Consider the following 23,626-nt stretch of genomic DNA (forward strand, 5'->3'; position numbering starts at 1 on the left):
GCCTAGCGGCACGTGCCTTCCCCTGCTGAACCATTGATCTCACCAGCCTCCACCTTTACAATGCTTTTGAGATGGCTGTAACTTCTTCAATGTTACTTTCAATTTTCCACCCCTCCAAGGCCTACAAGCTATGACTAAACCTCATCACACAAACATCCCCTGCCTCTTTATTCACTTGAGGAGAAACTTGGGAACTTGTGTTTCCCACTCGGGGCATAGCAGGACCTACGCCCCCCCACCAGCTGCCATGGCAGTCTACAGAGAGCAGTTTGTGACAGTGACTGTGTCAACAGGTCACTCCTCAGGCACAGCTGCTAGTTCCCCTTGCCACAATTGCTATCAAGCCCTGAGAGTCATAGGCCATTAGGTGGTCACGAGATGTGAAGGAAACACCACTTGAAACAGCCGCACTGGAAGAACGGCAGCATCCTGCTGCGGGTACAGTGCCAGGCTGATGCTCAATCGGGCCATCACCTGGGCTCACACTCGCCACATCATGAGCTAACTAACAAAATGCAGCTTCTAGTCAGTGCCTTCACCTGGAAGCCAGGAATCCACAAACTCAGGACTTGAAGTTCCAGCAGTCCTCAGAGGCCAGGGCTGAAAGGATCGAATGAGGTCAAAGAAGTATTTAGATGTTGAGGACAAGAGCTTTGCTAGCTGTCTGTGAGACACACTGTTTGCAAGCATGGTTTGAGCCCCCCAGAATAATGTGCTCTTGGCAGTTCTGCCTCATGAAATGATCCAGACTCCAGTGGCTCCTTTTTGTGGATATTCAGCTCAACTGAATTGGAAAAGATTACATCTACCCTCTGTGGTACCAGGCAGGCTTCTAGAGTTTGCTGTACTGAAATGGGGAGGTCCAGATCAGACACACACACACAAAAATCTCAATTGCCTGACAGGTTTTCAGAAACTAATTTTTTTCCCTGACAACCAAGAGTTTCTGGTTCCAAGGTCAATCCTATAGGCTATGGTAGATATCAGTGTGTTTGGGTAGGACTCCACCTGAAGGGGGATGGGGGAGGGGGAACGGAACTTGATATGTATTGGATGACCTTGAACTCTAACCCTGAGTGCTGAGATTGCAGGCCATGTGTGCCATCAAAGAAACTCACCAATACTGTGTCATTACCCCATTTAGGCAGACTGTTTGCCTCAGAAAAGCAGTCTGCTGTGTGCAGGCCCATCAAACCGGCTCTGGGCAGAAGAGACCCATAAAAAGCCTCTTAGTGACCAAAACCTGTAGATCCTCCTTAGGAAGCAGTACTTCTTCCCAGAACACAAAACTCCGATGAATTCTAAAGTTGTTTTGTTTTTGTTTTTAAAGAAAACACAAAAGCCACTTTTAAAGGTAACCCCTAAAAACAAAAAAGCTAACCCCTACACAGTAAAATAGTTTTTAAATAATTAAATAAAAAAAATCAAAGACTTTATTGGATAACGTTACACAACATTCTTGAACATTTAACTCTGAGGAAAATGGAAGGTGAGAAACAATGTATCGTTCAAGTCTACAAATGAAATAGGCCTGTGAAGATTGGAAATACAGACAAAAGGTAGCATGAAGCAGAGCTTAAATATTAAGCAACTAAAGCAGTAAAAATGAAGTTGCAACATGGTAGGTCTAGATTTTAAATACCACCAAGTGTCTTTTTTTTTTTTTAATGAAAATCTAGTTTGTAATAAAATGCCTTTAAGGATTTGTCATAAAGAAAAAAATATGTAGATTCTTAAAACCTGATCTCTCCCAGTGCTTTTGCCTTCTTAATATTATTATTTTTTGGTCAATTCCATCACTCTACAAATATATTTCTAAAGCTTAAAGGTCTTCCTGATACAACCCATGCATGTTCCACATGGCTTGGGAGACACCTGGTTCCTGAGTGAGCATAAAAGTTACTGCTGGTGTTGGGGGGTCTAAGACAAGATGACCCCAGAGCCTGGAGCCGTGCTTCAAGTCTTCTCCACAGCTCCCTGCTGTTAGAGTTCCTGAGCCCATTTGATAAGATGACGTCATGATGTGGAAGTCTCCAAAGAGATTATTGTAAAATGCAGTCAGGACTTCCCAGCACTTGCAGTGTGTTAGGATCTCAATTAAGCTCACTAGACTCCAGACTACCCGGCTTTTCTTCTTAAGTTATAAATCAAATCACAGTCAGGTAATATTAAACAATCTAAAAATCCCACCCAGAGCATTTGCTAATCCTGAGCAATGGACTGTTGGGTAATCTCACCCAAACAGAAAGATCACAGAAAGTGAACTCTTGAGCCAAGTGCTCGTTCATCCGTTGTGTTGCTTTGAATGAGTTTTGTGAGTTAGTTTCTTTTTTTATTTTGGCTTTTTTTTTCTTTTTTTCTTTTTGTAGTAAGTAATCAATATGGTGTTATCTTTCTGGTTTAAAAAATAAATCAGTATTGCCACTAAAAATCTTCAGTTTTATTATTAAAATTACGGCACCATCAAATATAAAATGCTTTAAAAATGTAGTACTAACAGGTCCATCTGATTTTCTCATGTGTTCTCCATTCATTAAACAAGAAAAATTAAGGATTTTCATAATATGTATTTAAGCAAAGACAAGGAAAATCTGTGGTCTCTATTAAGAATTCATGTTCCATGCACCAAAAGTTTAGGTTGTTTTCAAGGATCTGTTTCTGCCACTTGTCCCCCAGGGCCAAGTCTTCCCTGACACCTGGAGAGCGTCCTGCACTAAGAAGTGAGGGCTTCTTTCTGTGGAAAGAGGTCCAGATCAACACTGATGCTGTCACCTTTTCTGAACAGCACCACTCAGCAAGGGAGAGGCGATAATAAAAGCCTGTCCAGCTCAGGAGAATTATGAGCTAGTTCTTGGGAGTGTATGATTTCATTCCAAGATCAACACTAGCCTATCCACTTGGGATCAAAATATGAAAAGGTAAGAAAGTAGTTATGGAAATGTGCACAAAATGTTAAATACTAGTGGCAAATAAATACATCTTAATATGCTCTAACAAGCAAACATATATTCAAGATAATACAGCCCTGTTTTATTAAAAGAAAGAGAAGATCCACATTTGACTTGTGGGTGGGGTGGGGCACTTAGCCATCCTTTCAGCAGGATGTCAGCTCATCTTCCTCTTGTTTCTAGGGCACCTGAAGGAAACACTGGCCTCAGCACATGTGACCATGCTGTTTCACAGGAGCACCATTTTAAACACACCTCTGCTCACTTCTGAACTGATAAACATAATCCTTGGGGAAAGCACAAATGTTAAGTATGCAAAACAATTCCACATTTCTGCACCATCCCATGCCTGGCAGGCCTGTCCAAACTACTGTTCACATTCAAAAAAAGCTACTGTCAGTGATTCTTCCGCATCACACTTGAGTGCATCCTGCACATGTTCATATCACTTCTCTCCTCGCCTCATGCATAATTTATTGCAGCAGTCTGTTTCTTTTACATATATAAAATATTCCCTAATACCTTTTCTTGCATTCAGTCTACTCTGCAAGTGCCCCGTATAGATGACTGGTGTGAGCCACTGCTTTAACCTTTACTTCTTAGTGCAGCTTCAAACTCCAATCTCATCCAGTCCGGATGCTCTTGTTCTGTCACTGTGGTACACGCCCAAGAAAGCAGCAGTCTGTTAATGTCTTTGTGCTGAAATACAAAAAAACAAAAGGAAGAAAATGCAGTTAAGCACAGGTAACATGTGAGAAAAAGAAGCCCTACAGATCGTGGGATCACAGCACATTACTTTTAAATCAGATACTTGACTTTTTAAATACAGCTTACTGCCAATCTAGACCAGTAGAAGCATTGTGTATTTTATCTGAGCACATCTGACCAAATTCCAGCATACATGGCTACCACCTGAGTACTTTTCTTAGGAATATTTGCAGAATTTTGACTTTTTTTTTTTCTTTTGTTTGTTTATTTTTTCAAGGCAAGGTTCCTTTTTGTAGCCCTAGTTGTCCTGGAACTCAACTCACAGAGATCCACCTGCCTCTGCCTCCAGAGTGCTGGGATTAAAGGCATGGACCACCTTTTTTATGTTGCTATTTCTAAATTAAAATACATGTTGCTATTTCTAAGTTACAATACATCAAAGCAGCAGAGATAGACTCCTAGGACACACCTGATTTTCCCTGGCACAGTTACCCTGCAGTCTCTTTGAAATATTCTTTTAGAGAGGTCTCACCATGGAACTCTGCCTTGTCTGGAACTCTTCGAGGACTGCCTGCCCGTGCCTTCCCTGCTGGGATTAAAGGCCCCGCCCCCTTTCCCTTTTTTTGAGACATGGTCTCTTGTAGTCCAGGATCACCTCAAACTCACTATACAGTCAAGGCTTACCTTGAACTCTTGATATTCCTTGTCTCTATCTCCTGAGTGCTGGGATTAATGTATACACCATCAAAGCTAGTTGCTCAGTCTTAAGCAAATTTAGACACAGAATCAAGTGGCGTTAAAAATCAGCTATAGAGCCGTGTACTATTTACACAAAGCCATGAGGAGACTGGGGGAGGGTGCCTCCCCATTATCAGACACATCAGAAGGCAACGAAAGTACTATTTTATTACTAGACCACTTCAGTGCACTGACCAGTAGTGCCCTTTATTACACCTGGCCACCAACAAGGCAATCTTTAGCAGACTTCTGAGCAAAGGCAGGACCCCAGGCACAAATGGTAGACATAGTGGCTTATGGAAAGCATTGCCATGCAGCAGGGTCAGACTGCCCAACGTTAGCAAACAGTTAACATGCAAAGTAGTGGGTGCCCACTACCCTCCAGTCTTTAGTTATGCCCTCAAAACTGGAGCTCAAGACCCAGGAAAGATGATCTTTGAATCAAATATATTTTTAAACCAAAGATAATGCTGTTTCAACGGAATAATAAAACAAACACATAATACAGAAAGAAGAAAAAGCACTTATCTTTCCCAATATTTATCACATGCATCAAAGTCAGATCTTTCCCATGGTTTGACAGACTTGATTTTATATTAACTTCCCAGTGTTACCCTGGTTCATTTGCTCTGATCATGTAGGCCCTGGGTCAGGGCCTATAAAATAAACTTCACAGGGCACTCTGTCATGCATCTTTCAAGCAATGAAAAATGACTTCTAGCCAAAATACTGCAAACCTCAAGGTGAAGGGCCCATGTATTTGTTGCTTCTGAAAATAAGGATGATTAATGCTGATTGAAAATTCAACTTCCTGAAAATGAAATGGCTGGCTAACATGACTGCAACAGTTAACAGTCAGACTCCCAAAGAACTTCGGAAGTGAATGTACCCTTTTAAGGAGAAAGGGGACTAACTGTGCCTTTCAAAATCTGGTTTTAATGTAAGGCTTACTGAAGTTCAGTTGAAGACCAAAACAAGAAAGCCAAGGACTCCTATGAGAAGTACAGAAAACTAAAAGCTCTACCCACTCAGCAGATTATGTTAAGGTGGCTACCATGCCTATTTAGGTGAGAGTCCAAAATTTTTACACAATATTCAATGTCAAATGTCTCACTTTGAACCAGTATCAAGGCTACAGTATCACTGCTTGAAAGATGCATGACAGTTCATCTGCAATGATACAATTCTCCAGAAGCTGCACAAACAGCAGGTCAAATAACCCTGGTATATCCCCTATCCAGAAGACTAAATACTTTTTCAAAGAAAGTAATAAAAGGTAGGTTTAGGAGCTAGAGACATAACTCAGTGGTTAAGAGTACATTACTGCTGTTGCCTGAGTTCTGTTCCCAACATCCACATCAGGCAGCTCCCAACGACCTGTAACTCCAGTCCAGGGGACTTAAAGCTCTCTTCTGGCTTCCAAGCACACACATCTCGCAAATAGTCTCTCTCTCATACACACACACACACACACACACACACACACACACACACACACACACACAATAAATAAATAAATAAATGTAATAGACACAAACAACAAAACATAAAATGATAAGTTCAAAAGGAACAACCAAAATCCCTAAACCTTTCTCACCATGTAAGAGTCTAAAATCAAACAATTTTATACACTGTCTATTAAGTCACATACAGAAATAGATTACAACCACATTTTGATCCTATCTTACCACCTTTAAAGTTCTGACTCACCTTTTGTAAATAACAATGAGTTTTAAGATTTATTTACTAAGCATTCACATCCATACGTTTGTCTCTTTTTCTTTTTGGAGACATGGTCTCACTATGTAGACCTGGCTATCTTGGAATTCCCTATGTAGACCAGGCTGGCCTTGTGTTTGGAGATCCACCTGCCTCTGCCTCCAAGAGTGCTGAGATTAAAGCCAAGTACCACCACACTAGGCCCCACATACATGTTCTTTTTTTTTTTTCCTTTTTGTTTTTTTAAAGACAAGGTCTCACTGTGTAGCCCTAGCTGTCCTGGAATTCACTATGTAGATCAGGCTGGCCTCAAACTCACAGAGATCCGCCTGCCTCTGCCTCCCGAGTGCTGGGATTAAAGGCATGGTCCATCATGCCTGGCCACATACACATACGCATTTTTTTTTCTCTTTTTAAAGGCAGATTCTCAGGTATCCTAGGCTATCCTCAGACTCACTAGAGCAGATGAGGATGATCTTGAGCTTCTGATCTTCCTGTCTCCACCTCCTGAGTGCTAGGATTAACAGGCATGTGTCACCATGTCTGGTTTACTCAGTGCTGGGGATGAACTCAGAACTTTGTGGAAGTTGACAAAGGCACTCTACCAACTGAGTCACATTCCCATCCCCTATAGTCTTATACATACAGTAGTAAATAATGAAGAAGTTAAAGCAACAAAGATTGAAATTGAAAAAATAACCAAGTCCCGGATTTCCAGGAACAATCAGTTACCATCTAACATAAGCCTAAATGTAACATTTGATTCCCACCACAAGGCTGCTCTCAATATAGATGCTCACAGGAGGCTCCACTCTAGAAAACTAGCTTTTGGTTCCTGGAAATGATTACCTAGAGGAAGTATACCCAACTACCAAGGTCAATGAAAAATTAGGAGAAAACTAATGAGTCTTTTGAAGGCTAGCCTAATCTACTTCAGGGATGGTTAAGTGATGATATGGTGCCCTCTTCACTTCATGGCAGGGCTTAAGACAGACAGACCTGCCCGCTTCACTGTTAACTTCAATGCTCCCAGTCTGAATCCACAGTGGTCTGTCAGACACTGTAAGGGAGCAGCAGGACTCGTCACTGTCTGATGTAATAGCTGCCATTTGTTGAGACCTATGGTAGAAAAAACCAAGTTAACAAAAATAGAGCAGTCAGTTGAGTTCTTTTTAATCCATCTTACAAAAAAAAAAATTTAAAAAGACCAAAATTAATTTGAATCTTCCTAATGGGTTTATTCTGGATAACTTGCCAGCCTCAGACAACAAAGCTTTGGTTCTGCAGAGCCTCGATAGCCATGTGGCTATCCCATGGTATCCCAACCATGGTCAGGAGAGGGCACTCTTGTGTGCACATGCCATTAGATGCAGAATGTAACCTGGCAAGGTGCCCTACAAATGAAAGAGAAAATGCTAACTCACATTTTATGTCCCTGAGGGGGGGAAAAAAAGCTTAGCATCTAACACTAGCCTGTTCTTGGAGCAGTCTCAATCTGGATGGTCCAGAAGGCTTAAGTTTTCACCTCACGCATATTACATCATTCGGAAGCTCTAAGACCATCTTTTGATGGTCTTCTCCTTGAACATTAATGATCGCCCTCGCATAGCTTCTGGTTCTAACTGGCTGAGAAGAACATTTTTTTTAACATGATAAGCTTTCTGAGAACAGAACCTTAAATGTTGAACGTAATTCAAATGAAAAACTACTATTTTAAGACTTGTTGTTTTGCTTTGAGGCAGGGTCTTACACTACAGCCTGGGGCTGGTCTAGAACTCTGTGTAGGCCAGGCTAGCCTCAAACTCCTGCCGTGGTTTTCCAGGTGCTGGGATTGCAGTCATGAGCCAGCACATTCTGCTTTCAGTTTTATTTTTAAGGGTATTTGATTGCATACTTACTTCTATCAACACAGCCAGCTCTGGGATTATTCACTTATTATTATTATTTACTATTAAAATTCATAATCAGAGCCAGGCAGTGGTGGCACATGCCTTTAATCCCAGCACTCCAGAGACAGAGGCAGTTGGATGCCTATGAGTTCAAAGCCAGCCTGGTCTACAGAGAGTTCCAGGATAGCGAAGGATACACAGAGAAAACCTGTCTTGAAAAACTTTGAAAGAAAGAAAGAAAGAAAGAAAGAAATCACAATCAAGCAGGGCATTACTATGCATAACCTTAAATCTCAGCAGAAGCAAAGGCAGGTGGATCTCTGCATTCCATGCAAGCTTGGTCTACATAGCAAGTTGCTGGACAGCCAGAGCTACACAGTGAGGACTTGTCTCAATAAATTAATTCAAATTCCAGATCAGAAGCAGGAGAGTTGTAAAGTATAAAAACTTCTAATGTAAGCTGTCCTGACACTGAAAAGCCCAGTGTAGAAAGACAATTACCTCTGAATTCTAGTTTAGAGGTTCAATAGTAGTAAGGTTTTACATCAGAATCTGAGTGCACTATTAACTGAAGCAACAGCAACTACACAGGAGAAAAGGAGCCAACGCACTAACGCTTGCTTTGGGGAATGTCCAATCACACTCCCGAGATCATCTTCCAACCACCACCTGAGCTGAGGACTACGGACAGTGGACAAACGCTGAGGGAATTACTTGTGTTTTCCCCTCCCTGCCCCCTTGGTGTGTGCATGTTTCTTGAAACAGGGTCCCTCTACGTGACCCTGGCTTTCCTGGAACTTGCTACGTAAACCAGGTTGGCCCAGAACTCAGATAAGCCTGCTTCTACCTCCCAAGTGCTGGGGTTAAAGGGGTGTACCACCATGCTAAACCAGTCGGTTTTCTCTAAGGGTAAAGCCCTAGTAGGTCAATCATGCTTCAGTGAGTGAACACCAAGGGTTACAATAAAAAATAAAAATAAATTTTAAAAACAGGACAGGAAGTTGGTGGATGGATCTGGGAGCAGTTAGGGGGAGAAGATCAAAATAGTCTATGCATGCATGAATTCCTCAAAGATTTTTGTGAATGAGCATTTTGCCTGCACATATGTGTACCACATGCCTGCCTGGTGCCCATGGAAATCTGAAGGTGGCATTTCACATATGGGTGCTGGGAAACAAACCCAGGGCCTCTGCAAGAGCAACAAGTGCTCTTAACCATACTAAGCTATCTCTCCAGCCCCAAATAACTGTACTTTTAAAAGAGAATTGGCCTTTCACTTTATGTAAACAAGAGGCAGAAAGATCAGGGATGACTCCCCTTTCCTGTTCGTTTTTTCCACTGCAGCTCTTGAAATGCTACATAAAACCTCAGCATGTCAGTTCTAATACAGTCTGCCTGGAGCATGGTGCTGATGCTAAAGATGAGCTTCCCCTCAATACTTTCACAGGGTCTTCAAATTTTCTTTGGAAACTTAGCACCCAAGCAGGCTATCTACTAGGAAGAGCCATGGAACCCTGCCTGAGATGAAGTAAAAGGAAAGGGACCCCAGGAAAAGGCAGCGATCTCAAGCTCAGAAGTTACTTGTTTGTCCTTTAAGATAAATCCTGCATGCACAATGGTGCTCTCCTAGGGCCAGCAGAGATGAAGGAGGCAATCAGAAGAGGGTAAGTATATGATCACCCTTGTAGAATCAATGAAACGAGGAACAGAAGGCCATGCTTAGTGCAAAGCTTGCCCTGAAAAAGTGAAAGATTCTGACTATATGCATGGACCTATGATTCCACTAAACACTCATAAACTCCAATACAAATATGATGCAATGTGAGCAAGAATGACATGCAGAAGTGACATCTCTTTGCAGAGACATTCTGGTTTTGTAAGCAGTTACTGGTTCCATGTCTGAGCTTTAGACAAACAGCACAGAGTTCTTCCCAGGTTACTTGGACTCACATCAAGACGTACCACTACCAGACAGATTCTCCACTAAAAACACACTGGAGGGGAAGGAAGGACTGACCATCCGTTTGTGATCAACAGCATCTCAAAATGAACCATGAGTAAACAATGACTATCCTCTGGGAACTATGACCATGGCACACCCACATTCAGTCTCCTACTCAGTACATGTGTAAACTGATGTCCACTTGTTAAAATGTCAAGTCTCCAAGAACATACAGAAGCTGTGCAGATGGGCCAACTTCAAAGTGACAAGGGCAGCTTGTAGCTCCTTTGTAAGGCTCTCCTAACAGGACTCTGCTGCATGGAGACCTAAGCTCAGATTCTTCTCCTACCTCTGGAAAGGATTTGGAATGTGGAGGATTTAGAGGTGATGACCGATTACATGTCTGAGTCAGTCTTCCTCCAGGTACAAGGAGATGATCATTTCTTTTGTGTACATACACAAGAGCCTGTGTGTGCTGGTCAGAGGACAATTTACAGTTGTCAGTTCTCTCCTTCTCCCTTGTCCCCAGAGATCAAACTCAGACTGCCAGGTTTGGCAGCAAGCTCCTTTGACCACTGCACCTTCTCACCAGCCCTAGATGAACTTATTTCTACCTATGCCTATGCTTACCAGGAGCAGAATGAGAGAGTACTAGATAGTCTTCAAGTACGTTAAATATGATACTATCGTGAACTTTAATAATGGTTTCTATAGCTCATACATAATTCCCATGACCTCCAATAGTTAGCCTCCATAAATGCCAGCTAAAACCAGCCAGTTTAATCAGACATGGTGGCAAGAACTGTAATCTCAGAACTCTGAGGTAAAAGCAGGTCAACAGTTCAAGGCCAATCTCAAAACAAAACAAAAACCACCCAAACTCCCAGGGAGTATATGCTACCTCTAGCTACCGTGATTACAAAAACTTAATAAAACATTCCATTTATGCTAAGTATACAATGTTTAACAGATAGTATTAAAAGCTACCAAAATTAAGTTTCTCTGCTACACACAGGCCTTGTACCAGGCACTCTTCTATTGCTTTAAAGACAAAAATTCTGAGGTGGTGCTATTCATTCTGCCCATTTCACAGATGACGACACTGAGGTAACCTGCCTAAGACCGCACTGCTTGTAAGGAACAGATTGAAAGCAGACTAGCGCATCTGGCTCAAGAGCTCACACTTTTAAAAAGTGAAAAACAATATTCTTTGTTTGAGAATGGCCTGCTGTCAAGCAGGGCTGATGGCAAACTGTTTGCCATCCAACTGTTACTAGCTCCTTTATTCACATCTGGATAGCACTCTCATTTTTCTACATCGACAACCTCCGTAAGTTACAAACAAAAAGCTTCCATTTTGCCGGGCGGTGGTGGCGCACGCCTTTAATCCCAGCACTCGGGAGGCAGAGGCAGGCGGATCTCTGTGAGTTCGAGGCCAGCCTGGTCTACAGCGCGAGATCCAGGAAAGGCACAAAGCTACACAGAGAAACCCTGTCTCGAAAAACCAAAAAAAAAAAGCTTCCATTTCATTTTTCTAGAGGGAGGAAATACATTCCTCGGGCTTTCGATAGTTTGATTTGGTTTTGCTTTTATGGGGGCACACAAAGTAAGTCAGTAGCCTGGGCTAGCCTCAGATCAGGATTCTCCTGTCTCCACACCAGGCTTCTTTAATAGCTTCTAAGAGAATCTTACATGAGTGTTAAATAAGAGACAGCAATGATTGCAAAATACCTTGAACAGTTAGAGACACTCTGGCTAAAATTTACCACACAATATAATTTGATGTTTTGTTTTTTTAAGACAGCCTTTCTCTGTATAGCCCTGGCTGTCCTAGAATTCTGTAGACCAGGCTGGCCTCGAACTCAGAGATCTGCGTGCTTTTTCCTCCCGAATGCTGGGATTAAAGGTGTATGCCACCATTGCCCAGGATATTTTTTTTTTCTTCTTGAAAAAAGTGTATCCCAGCACTCGGGAGGCAGAGCCAGGCGGATCTCTGTGAGTTCGAGGCCAGCCTGGGCTACCAAGTGAGTTCCAGGAAAGGCGCAAAGCTACACAGAGAAACCCTGTCTCGAAAAACCAAAAAAAAAAAAAAAAAAAAAAAAAAAAAGAAAAAAGTGTAACCATAAAAGCCACTCCAGGCCTAGTGTGCTAGCTCATGCCTGTAATTACAACACTCAGGCGCAGGAGACAGAAGGCGGAGACAAGAGAATGTCAAGTTTGAAGCCAGCCTAGGCTACATGAGACCTTGTTTCAAACAACAAAAAACCTAACAAACTTGCACACACAAAGGCAGAGAAACAGAGAGAGAACGAGAACATGCCCCATATACTTTAGCTATGAAGGACTTGGCTTTCCTTGTATAGAAATTATGAGGTCTTTCTTTCCTTTTTTCTTCTAAGACAGATCGATGTAGTGCAGACTGGTCTCAAACCTATTTAACCAATGCTTACCTTCCTGACTCATATTCCTGCTTTTTACAAAATTTCTAGGAAACTACTGCAAATTTGTCTTCACATCTCTAGAGCTGGGCACAGTAGTGCAGGCCTACAATCCTGATACTCCAGAAATCAGAAGTCAGTGTCCAGTACCCTGGAACTGGAGTTTCAGGCTGCTGTGAGCTGCCTGATGTGGGTGCTGGGTACAGTATACACTTTCATCTGCTGACCCAGCTGTCCAACCTCCATTATTATCAAAGTCATTTAAATGGCTCCATTATTCATAAAAATTATCCAAGCAGTTGTTACTATTTGAAGAAGATAATTTGAATTAATTAAAAATTACTTAGTAGGTGAATGTAGTCATATTAATTTACCTAACTTTTACTAAAGCATTAAGTATAATGCATATTAGCACGGTTAGCTAGAGAATCTCCCCATGTAGGACTGCAGGTACGTAGCAAGGAGTACTAGAAGCAAGCATTCCTAGTACTAACTCTGAGCACATTTAAAATTAAAAGATTATAAGCCACTCTTGAAATTCCAGCATTTGAGGCAATGATTGTCCTGGGCTAGAAACCAGCCTAGGCTTGAGTGACCTAGTTTCAAAAAACCAAAATGAGAAAAAAAAAAAAAAAAAAAAGCAAAGAAAAACATCCAGATTACAGATGGACAGTGGTCATGGTCGCACAATACATACTTAACCACTTTTAAAACTGTACAACTGGGTGCTGAGGAGATGGCTTAGAGTCCCAAAGGCTTTCTTAGCACCTACATCAGGTGGCTCACAATGACCTACTCCAGGGGTTCTAACACCCTCTTTTACCCTCTGAAGGCATTTGTACATGTGGCATGCATACATACATACACACACACATACACACTTTTTTTTAATTGTACGACTAAAATGGTTTTAAGACGGAAGGCAGGGGCCACACATGCTCTACATAGCAAGGCTACACAATGAGACCCTATCTACCGAATAGGAAAAGGTAAAACTTTAGAGTTGGTATGGTGGCACATGCCTAGGATCCCAATACTCAAGTAGCTGAGGCAGAAGAACCACACTGCCTGTCCAACCAGCCTGGACCACAGAACAAAATCCTCTAAGAAGCAAATAGCCCCCAAAATGGTAAATTTTAGGTCATGTCTATTTAAATATGTATAAAATTATAATTCATTTTAATAAGACAAAGTTATTTTTAACTAAAGACACAGGGGAAGTAAGAGGGAAATCCCAGCTGGGGAGCATCACAAAGACAAATTGAAATGGTGCCCCTTTTTGACTATGGAATCTATTATCATGGAAAAAATACCCAAATACTCTGCTAAAACTATAATTTATCCCTGTGACTTTCTAATTAATGCAATTGTGGCTGAATGAAAGCCTGAATACAGTAATCGTACATAACCTGTAGAAGCACAGTAAGAGCCTTTCAAGTCCGAACCAGGTGGAAATAGTAAAGGCAGCTTGGCCGCTTACTGTGGCCTGGCAGGAAATGGAAAGGTACCAGCCCAACAGTAGCTCTCAATTCCGGATATTTACATTAGTGTCAACAGCTGTATTAGCACAGCCCCAAAGCAAAAACTGATTCGTTCCTCCTTAGAAAACGACCTGCACAGTCAGGTGGTGGTGGTGCATGCTTTTAATCCTGGCACTTGAGAAGCAGAGGCAGGCAGATCTCTGTGAGTTTAAGGCCAACCTGGTCTACAAAGTGAGTTCCAGGACAGCCAGGGTAGTTACACAGAGAAACTCTCTCAAAAAAACAGGAAACAAAAAATTTTAAAAAAGGAAAGAAAGAAAATGACCTTCACTGTCTCTGGGCAATTCCTTATTGGAAAGGATCACTTACCATAAATCCTTGAACTAAAACCTTCACTACTAACTTTTCTAGACACGTCAGTGTACCACCAATTCAGCACAAACCATAGAACATTTACAAATTAGATGAGAAAATCTAACTTTAAATGTATACTGTAAATTTCTGATTTCTGCTCAGTTATTCAGTATAGAGGAAAACTGGTCCTTTGCAATGTCTGAATATGTTTCCTTCAATAACCAACTTTAGAAGGGCACAGCCTCTCTTAATGGAGTAAAACTCAGACCTATTAAGACATTCATCTAAGCTGATTTTTAGTATCAGTCCCATGTTGCCTACCTACAATGTCTTCAGAGCAAAGTTCCTGTTTGCTCCACTTAGTACTAAGTTACAATCACCATCACTAACATTTTGTTCCCAGCCACATGTGTTGGTGCATACCTATAATACCAAAACAGAAGAGCCCAAGGCCAGCCTGGGTTATGTAGTAAGATCCTGCTCCAAACTTTAAGAAAAAGAAAAATCTGTCAAAACTACTTAGGAGACTGGAGATGATGAAGCTGTTAGCAGAATGCCTGGCTAGTACAAAGAAAAGCCTGGTTCAATCCCCATCATCACATAAACTGGGTGTAGTGGTGAACACCAGGAATCCCAGCATGAGAGTGAGGCAGGAGGTAGTGAGTTGGAGGCCAGCCTGGGATACATGAAACAAAACAAAACATTTAGGGACAAATCAAGTCATAGATTTCAGACCAGTGAATCCTAGTCTCCCCAACTCCTTCACAAGACTTTCCTACAGGTCTCTTGTTCTGTGGGAATAAACTAGAATTGAATACACCTCTCTTCTAAAGACCAGGACACTTCCTGTTTCCCAAATTCTAAAAAAGAAAAACACAGCTTTGAGGTTTTAAATTTCTAAAGACACCGTTTAAATTTTTTTTTTTCTCCTCCCTCCTCTCTTCCCTTTCCCTCCCCCCACCTCCCATCTATCCCCCACAACCACTCCTTCTCCACTCAGAAAGGGGAAGGTCTCCCATGGGAGTCTACAAAGCATGTCAGATTGCACTGAAGCAGGACCAAGCTCTCCCCCCACCCCACTCCCTTTGCTGGGTGAGGCATCTCTGAAGGGGGAATAGGTTCCAAAAAGCCAGCTCATAAGCCATGGACAGGTTCTGATCCCACTGCTGGGGCCCCACAGACAGACCAAGCTACACAACTGTAAAGACACCATTTTTACAGCTTGCTCACTTGGTTTCTGCCCTTGCTCATCCTTGTCTTTTAGCTAATTTTCTTACCTTGGAGATTTGTCTAAGCCAATTTTCTCTCTGCAGGGAGAAAACAAACCAAACCAAAAAATGTCCACTTGGGTTATCACTATACAAAAAGTGCCCTTTATCTTCTCAGAGAAAACTTTGTATCTCCACTTGCATTAGCCACTAGACGGTCACCTTGCTTGGGAAACTCTATTGAAATATTTTTTAAAAAAATTCTCTCACTATGTAGCCTAGAACTCACTCTGTAGACCAGGCTGGCCTCGAACTCAGAGACATGATCAGTCTGCTAGGACTAAAGATGTGCAGCACACACTGCCAAGTACATTTATTTTTTTTGACCAGGAACTCATTATGTAGCCTGGGCAATCTCAAACTCACTCAAATCCTCTTGCCTCCATCTCTCAGATGCTAGGATTGATAGAACGCACCACCACACCTAGCTGAATGTTATTTCCACACTCCACAAACACAGATTATATTTCCCTTATAGCTTCTGAAATAGCACAAATGGTTTATGCCATAAAGATACATTTGCCAAAGCATCTAACTATATTAACACCACCTACTTTCAAAGTCACTATTACAACAAAACAGCCCAGATCACTACACAAAGCTTTAAAATTACCTTTCAGGTGACTCTTGCTTAAATCAATTTTTCAAAGATACCCAAATAAGTAAGTACTTTAATCTAAAACAAATATTCAGAAAACCTAGAAAGATATTTCTCTTATAAGCCCTCCATCATATGGTGAACTTTCAGCCTGTCATAATCAGATCATTTTAAACAGTATCTGTTTGCAGGAAAGAATATGCATCTTTTTTTATTGTGTGTTTATTAAAATCAAAAAGCATTGACTAAGTTCCCCAAAAAATATTCTATTTTTTTCCCAAAAATAATCAGGTATCAAGCTTAAGGAAGCTAATTTCCAAATTTCATTAATCTTTATTAATTCCATAGTAACTAATATATCTCATACTGGATTACTTTAGAAATCCACAAAAAAAAAATACCTTTTTATATTTCAACTAAGTACCAAACTGAAATTATATCAAATTTAAAAAACAAAAATTAAAAAAAGCTTGGAAGCAACTTAATTTCTGAGATTCTCTTGCCTCCACAGGCAGACTACTTTCCCAGCACGGGGGAGGCAGACACAGAGGCAGGCATAACTCTGAGCTCAATCAGCCTGGCCAGCCAGAGTGATAGAGTGAGACTCTCTCAAAGCACATCTTAGTCGGACCACTAGCCCCAAAGGCAGTGCTGAGGCAGAAGACCAAATAGAGCACACCAACTACGATTACCTCGTTTTTTATAGCATATGATCGCTTATTAAGGCTAAAATTGAAAAAAATTAAAAAGCATTCCTGAGAGGTTGGTGGGAACTAGAGTTCTATCAGATGGCATTACTACAGAGCCTCTTGCTATTTGAATTTTACCTATTCTCAGATATTATTCCCTAAGAGGGCAAATAGAAAGCTAAATTTGATTTCTCACCTGAATAATTTTCTACTATTTTGAAACTGTTCAAAGCTTTTTGAGAAACACACACAAATAATTTGGATTTAGTTGATTTTATTTACAGCTTTTTTTTTTTTTTTACATTTCAATGCATTACACAATTACATTTTTCTCATTTTCTGACCTGCAAACAGATTACCTTAAATGGAAATGTTTCTTAAAAATTATCAAATTAGGTACATCCAAAATGCAACAATTACACATGACATTAATTCACAAAGTGTAAATTACTAAGGCTCTGTCCTAAAAATTTAGGACCAGCCAGTCAGGAGAAATCTGACCAAATGTTCACTCAACTACTCACATACCCCAAACAAAACCTATCTAAACTTCCCAACCAAAAGTCTGAAGTTTGTTATGTTCCCATTAGACAAGAGTGGTGTGGTGACTCAAGCCTGTTCAGTCTTAATAGTTTTAACCCTAAATACTGGACAATGTGTACAACCTGGTCTATAACTAAACAGCAAGCATCTCAATTTGTCAGAGCAAGCATCTCAGTTTGTCCAACACCCAATATCAAATGTTTATACCATTATGTGCATAGAAAGTCTATGTGTTCACTAATTATTAAACAAGCAGTCATTAAATATCCACTGTCCCCAGCTCACCAGCCCTTACTAAACCCCCCATATGCAGCCTGTGTCACACAGTGACAGGCAATAGTTTATATGTGTGTGTATATACAATAGGTACAAAATGGCAATTAACAGTCCCTGCAAAAATTCAGTTTCATTTGAGGCTATGGCTTCTGTGCCTTAGGATGGTTTTAGATTTCAAAACTGGAAAACACTGCTAAAAAATCTCAGTTCCTTAAGAGAAAATTTGACAGCATGTTCAGTTTTCAGCTTCTTAGTCTAAAAATGGCTATGTAAGTATAAAAAGCCAACTGAGTGCAACTTCTTTCCAGTTTGGCCAAGCTAGCTGGTGGAAAGGATTTCTAACTAGCCAGGGAACTGCGCCGCTCCAGCGGTTCTCGCCTACCTTACTGTCCATGTTCACGTTTCAAACTGTGTCAACAAAGACCGCACTTCAGGGGTCAGCTGCTTAGCAGCCTTAGCTGCCTCTGTGATAGCCCTGCGATACAGACCCTTTCTTCTCTTATTAAAGCGTAACTGGAAGTTTTCTAGAAAGGGGGAGAGTTGTGAAAGAGCAAGGAAAGATGTTGTTGGAGATGCAAACCATGAAATCCGGGCCTCCTGTCGGGCTAAAAGGCCGTTATCTTTCCGGCTTACAGTTATGGTAAGAATTTGGGCTGGCCACCATGGAAAGCCATATATCTTGGCCCAAACAATGTCCCCTACACATATGGTCCTGCCATCTGGTGTGATACACTTAGAGACATTTTTGGAAAAGATTTTCATTTTCAAGGAATTGCTGAGACTTTTCTCCTCCTTTGAAGAGGAGGAAGTGGAAGGTGCACGCATACTGCCTGGAGGAAAGACAAAGCTCTCAGAAGAGCTACACCCCGAGTTGGAGGATTTCACATCATCCATGCTATCAATGCTACACACTGAAGCACTGCAAGAGTCAGATTTCTCTGGATTTAGGGTCAGGTAAACAGAGAGATTGCTTTTGCTGCCCTTTTGGCCCACCGTCTGCAGATCCTCCTGCTCACCGGGCACATACACTTTGCTTGTGTCCTGAACCTCACTGGCGGCCTCTTCCGGGCCTTCTGAGGGACTCTGATTTTCTGAAGGGGCCTCACCTGCTGAGCGGGTGGAGGTGCAGCGAGACTGCGGCTTAGGGGCCAGCTTGCCACTCCGAATTTTCTCCAGTCCTGTCTTCAGCGAAGAGTCATTTTCTTCATTCCTGTACCTTTGTGGTTTTAAACGCACCCGAGGTGGGAGGGAACCTGAGCTAGGATTCTGATAGCGACGTGTGAAATGGACTTTCGAGTGTGTGTTTTTGGAAGTAGAGGTTTCACTTTGCTTCTTCTGTGCCTTTTCTTTGGCAATTTTCAATACTTCCCGAGCTTTTGCATGATCCATGTTCTTGCTCTGGAGTACCTTCTTGGTACTTAACTGAGCTTTTGACGTGTTTGCCTGAGCAGAAACTTTGACTACCCTGCCTCTGCTGTGAGCAATGTTGGAAACCCTCACCACAGCGTTTCTTCTCTGGCTTTCGTTTTGGTTTTTCCCATCCACTTTATGGTCAGTTTTCAGTTTTTTGTTCACAGTAGCTACACTGTCATTTCTCCGTTTTTTATCTTCATACCTAGAAGAGTCACTGCTACCCTTCCTAATTTCCTTCTTTTCTGCAACAACACTGTTTTTACACTTATCACACAGGACTTGCCTGGGCCGTAGCTTAATCGCATTCATTATTGAAGTGGGTTCTTCCCTGTACATTTTTCGTTTGGGTCGCTTAATTTTGCGAGGAGGTGGCTGAGGTATTGATTGGTTATATGTGTCCCTGATAAACAAGGGGGGAGGATAAGGTGCTCCTTCATGGAAGAGAGGAGGTGGTTTGGAAGTCCACAGGCGCTCAGGAGGAGGGACTGGAGAAAGGTCCTCGGGAACAGCACCATTCACTTCCCGTTTGACTTCTATCCCTTCTTGGAATGTGTTACTTTGGAGCTGCATGGCGTCCGGTTTATCCTTATATTCCCTTTTGGGAAATACTGTCACAGGGATCCCATGGGGCCCAAACCTTTAAGGAAATGGAAGAACAAAAGAAAGCTAGTGAGTTGACATATGTAACTCAACGTCTGAAATGTAGTCAACTTCGTAAGTATCTATACAATAAAAGTCAAAAATAAACCACTGCTCTCTTGGAAGTAACAAAAATCTCCACTTCTTTTGGTTCCATATTTTAGAGAAAACCAGAAATAACCTAAATGGTTACCCTAAACAATACCAGAATAGCTAGCTTTACTTAAAAGAGACCTTTCTGTTATCAGACAGATTAATATGAAATGCCATGTGGTAGGATACTCACTGAACCATGAACACTTTTTAGTAAATGCAATCATACATTAGATATAATCATTTTCCTCTCAAAAGCTTAATAAAAGATAGGGGTGGTGGTACCTGTCTGTAATTCCCATACCCAAGAGGCTAAGACAGGAAGATCTCAAGTTCCAGGCCAATTCAGATATTCAAATTATTTCCAATGCTGACAGGAATAGAGCTGTGTGATTTCAAAGTTTGTTTGGTTTTTGTTGTTGTTGTTGTTGTTGTTTTTCCAGACAGGGTTTCTCTGTGTAGTTTTTGATGCCTGTCCTGGATCTCGCTCTGTAGACCAGGCTGGCCTCGAACTCACAGAGATCCATCTGGCTCTGCCTCCCGAGGGCTGGGATTAAAGGCGTGTGCCACCACCACCACCACCACCACCACCACCACCACCACCACCACCACCACCACCTGGCTCAAAGTTTGTTTTTTTAATACTTTGCATGTATGGATGTTTTAGCTTCATGAATATCTATGTATACCATGAGTGCAAGTACCTTCAGAAGCCAGAAGAGATACCTGGGACTGGAGTTACAAACTATTGTGAGCTGGGGACCATGTAGGTGCTGGGGACTGAACCCAGTTCATCTGGAAAAGCAGTCTTTAACTGATGAGTCATCACTTCACTGCCTGCCACACCGCCACCCCCCGTACCCCCGGGAGTTTCAAACTTTTTGAAAACACATACTACATTCAGAAATAATTCCAGCAGGGCAGAGTAGCACATATCTGTAGTGGCAGTACCAAGAAAGAGTGTGACAAAGGATTCTGAGTTCAAAGCCAACTTGTACGACACAGCAAAGCCTCTTGTCTCAAAGAGAAAACCAAAGAAAAAAAAGAAAGGAAAAGTATTTTCCAATGTAATGCAATTTAAAAACCAGTTACACAGCAGGTGTGCATGCCTCGATCCCAGGTTCTGTACAGAATGGGAATGTGCAGAAAAGGGGGCGTCAGTGAAAACCGTTTCTCATACAAACCAGAAATCTAACTGATTTAATGCACTGGGACTGAAATAAAGAAACGTTAAATTAAATTTGCTGTATTCATTGCCTTCATTTAAAAATGAAACCATACTCCAAGTAATCTCAGTGTATGCCAGCGTATATATGTCAGCTTGCTTATTATAAACACTGAAATGGTAGCAGCTGGCACAAGATGATGCTAATGCCAGTCTTATAAGGCAAAGTTATGAGAACCCGAGGTCAGAAGCAGGCTAGACAGGTAGAACCCTGTAAACTGAATGAAAATGTTTTCTATAGGTCAATTTTCCCCCAAGAACAAGTTTTTAGTTTTTCCTTTGTTTTTTATGTGCCTGTCCTCTTAAATGCTCTCCAAAGGTTCAGAATAACTGGTTAAGAAAACAGTGTAACCAGTCATGGCTTAAGGCCAGTCATGGTGGCTCATGCCTTTAAGTTTAGCAATCAGGAGGCAAAGACAGGAGGATCTCTGTGAGTTCCCTAGTTCCAGAACAGCCAGGACTATAGAAAAAGAGACCCTGTCTCAAAAACAAACAAACAGAAAAAAAAAAAAAAAAGATAGCCTCTCATGTTCCTCTCTAAAAAATAATAAATCTTTGGGGCTGGAGAACTTAAACATAATAATCTTAATGATTTTATTTTTTAAATAAAGTTCAAAAAAAATTTTTTTGAAATAGGGTCTCACAGTGTATTCCAGGCTGGCCTAGAAGTTGCTATATAGTACAAGCTGGCCTTAATCAGACCCTCCTGCTGCCTCACAAGGGCTGGAATGACAAGTATATGTCTCCATACCCAGCTGATCTAAAGTGAAGTTTTCAGCTCTTATCAACTGTACATTTTAGTTTTGCATGTATAAAATAAGGTTAGTTCCCAGCTCATGGATAGTAATCCTCAACAAACTCATCAACAAATATTAGGCATAAATTTTACTTCATTTAAATAGTTTTATATTTTACTAATGTAGAACTTAGAATTCTCATATCTTACTCACCAATTACTTATATGTAGACTGAACAGCAGTAAGCACTCTTAACCACTGAAACATCTCCCTGGCCCCAAATATATTTAAATAATTACAAAATGACCTCAAGGGACCAGAAAAATAAATCACTTTTAGAGAAAAAAGGAGAGATCACATGTCTTCACTCATCATGTTGCTACCTCACATGGACAATGAGACACTAGTCATAAAACCAATTTCAAGGGTCACACTATGATTAATTAAATCAAAATCTATGTCTAAGAACAATGAGAGTAATACTCATGACTGCAGTATATCTGTTTCATGTATGTGCAGATGATCAGACATGAGTATTTCTTGAGAAGTGAAGCAGAATGATCAAGAGTTCAAGGCCAGTTCCAGATACATGAGACCCTGCCTCAACCACCCCTTCCCCACAAAGACACATATTTTTAACTAAGCCTAAATTTGAAAGCCATTAACCTAAGACACCAAAAGGTTACTAAGACTATATTGCAGCACTAAGCTAGACAATGGCTCAGTCCCAGGACCATCAAGGCTGACCAGGAGAGCACATGGCTGAGACCAGCCTGGAACACACAGTGAGATCCTATCTCAATAAGCAAAGGACTGGGTATACTGTGTAGTGGTGGAGCCCTGGCCCCATGTTTGATCCCCAGTACTGCCAAAGAAAAATAAAGTAGCAACCTAATTACAGTCTGTTTCAATCCTAATTTCTTCAACACACAGTTTCCTCTGTGTAGTTCTGGCTGTCCTGGAACTCAACTATGCTGGCCTTGACCTCAGAGAGATCCACCTGCCTCTTTGCCTCCCAAATGCTGGGAATGAAGGCATTTGCCACCCAGCTTAAATCCTCCTATCTTAAGTACAGTCAATGAAATGTTCATCACAAACCCCTGGAGGCACAGAATCTTCAATCTTCTCTATATATAACTATAATCTGAACTTTCCATAAGCACTGTTGCCTTAGGTTTCACTAAGGCAAACATCTATGTCCCACATCAGTGCTAAGCAAGGAGCAGCCTCAGCCGAGGAAAATGTCAAGGAGCAGTATGCAGATGAAAGGCAGAATGGCATCTCCTCACAAGCTTCCTCTTAAGAACTGCTTGAAAAGCCCCACGAGCTGGGTAGTATGCTGAGTATCTTCATCCTCCGTGCGCCACAGCACTCTGACACTGGTGACTCATTCAAACCCTTTCCCATCTTCAGTCTTTAATGACCACAGAAAGAGTCTGACTAGGGGCACTGCTGAACGACAGGGCATGCATTAGCATGTGCTAAGCCCAAGGGATTCAATCTTCAGCACAAAGGAGGGAGGGAGGAGGGAAAGGAGGGAAGGAGATCTGCCAGACACGTACATGACTATAACTCAAGCACTCCAGAGGCTGAGACAGGAGCATCTAGATTCCAAGACATCTTAGGCTATATTGAAAGAGTCTGTCTCAAAAACAAAAACAAAACACAACCCAAAACTAAATGGGCACATTAGGTTATAGCTCACCGCTTGCCTAGGCATGCCTGGCATAGATCCCTAGCACCACACAAAATAAATAAATAAAATTAAAAGAAATAAAAAGAATCCTGTTTGTGAGGAAAAACAGGTAAAGATCCAAGAGACCTCTGTACTGTCTTTGCACTTCCTGTGGCTACAATTATTTAAGATGGATTTCAAAACTGAGTCTTCTGAACAACTAGCAAATGCCAAAGAGAAGAGAAGGATATTG

At 41.4% G+C, this 23,626-nt stretch overlaps 1 protein-coding gene across 6 annotated transcripts in view; it reads right to left on the bottom strand.

Moving 5' to 3' along the window:
• Positions 1 to 1,396: 1,396 nt before the first annotated feature.
• Positions 1,397 to 23,626, bottom strand: part of Pwwp2a (PWWP domain containing 2A) — a 44,044-nt gene continuing 21,814 nt past the window's right edge. For 4 of the 6 annotated variants that reach the window (XM_052758430.1, XM_052758436.1, XM_052758433.1 and 1 more), the window contains one exon: positions 12,052 to 19,641. In XM_052758430.1, coding sequence (XP_052614390.1) covers positions 17,988 to 19,641 — 1,654 coding nt within the window. In that variant the 3' untranslated portion in view covers positions 12,052 to 17,987. Of the gene's footprint in view, positions 3,648 to 7,112; positions 7,233 to 12,051; positions 19,642 to 23,626 lie in introns of those variants that run through there. The other 2 variants (XM_052758431.1, XM_052758437.1) reach the window with 2 other exon arrangements.

The sequence above is a fragment of the Peromyscus californicus genome, unplaced genomic scaffold, assembly GCF_007827085.1.
Source record: "Peromyscus californicus insignis strain IS unplaced genomic scaffold, ASM782708v3 Scaffold_3__1_contigs__length_106647218, whole genome shotgun sequence".
Classification (NCBI taxonomy): Eukaryota; Metazoa; Chordata; class Mammalia; order Rodentia; family Cricetidae; genus Peromyscus; species Peromyscus californicus.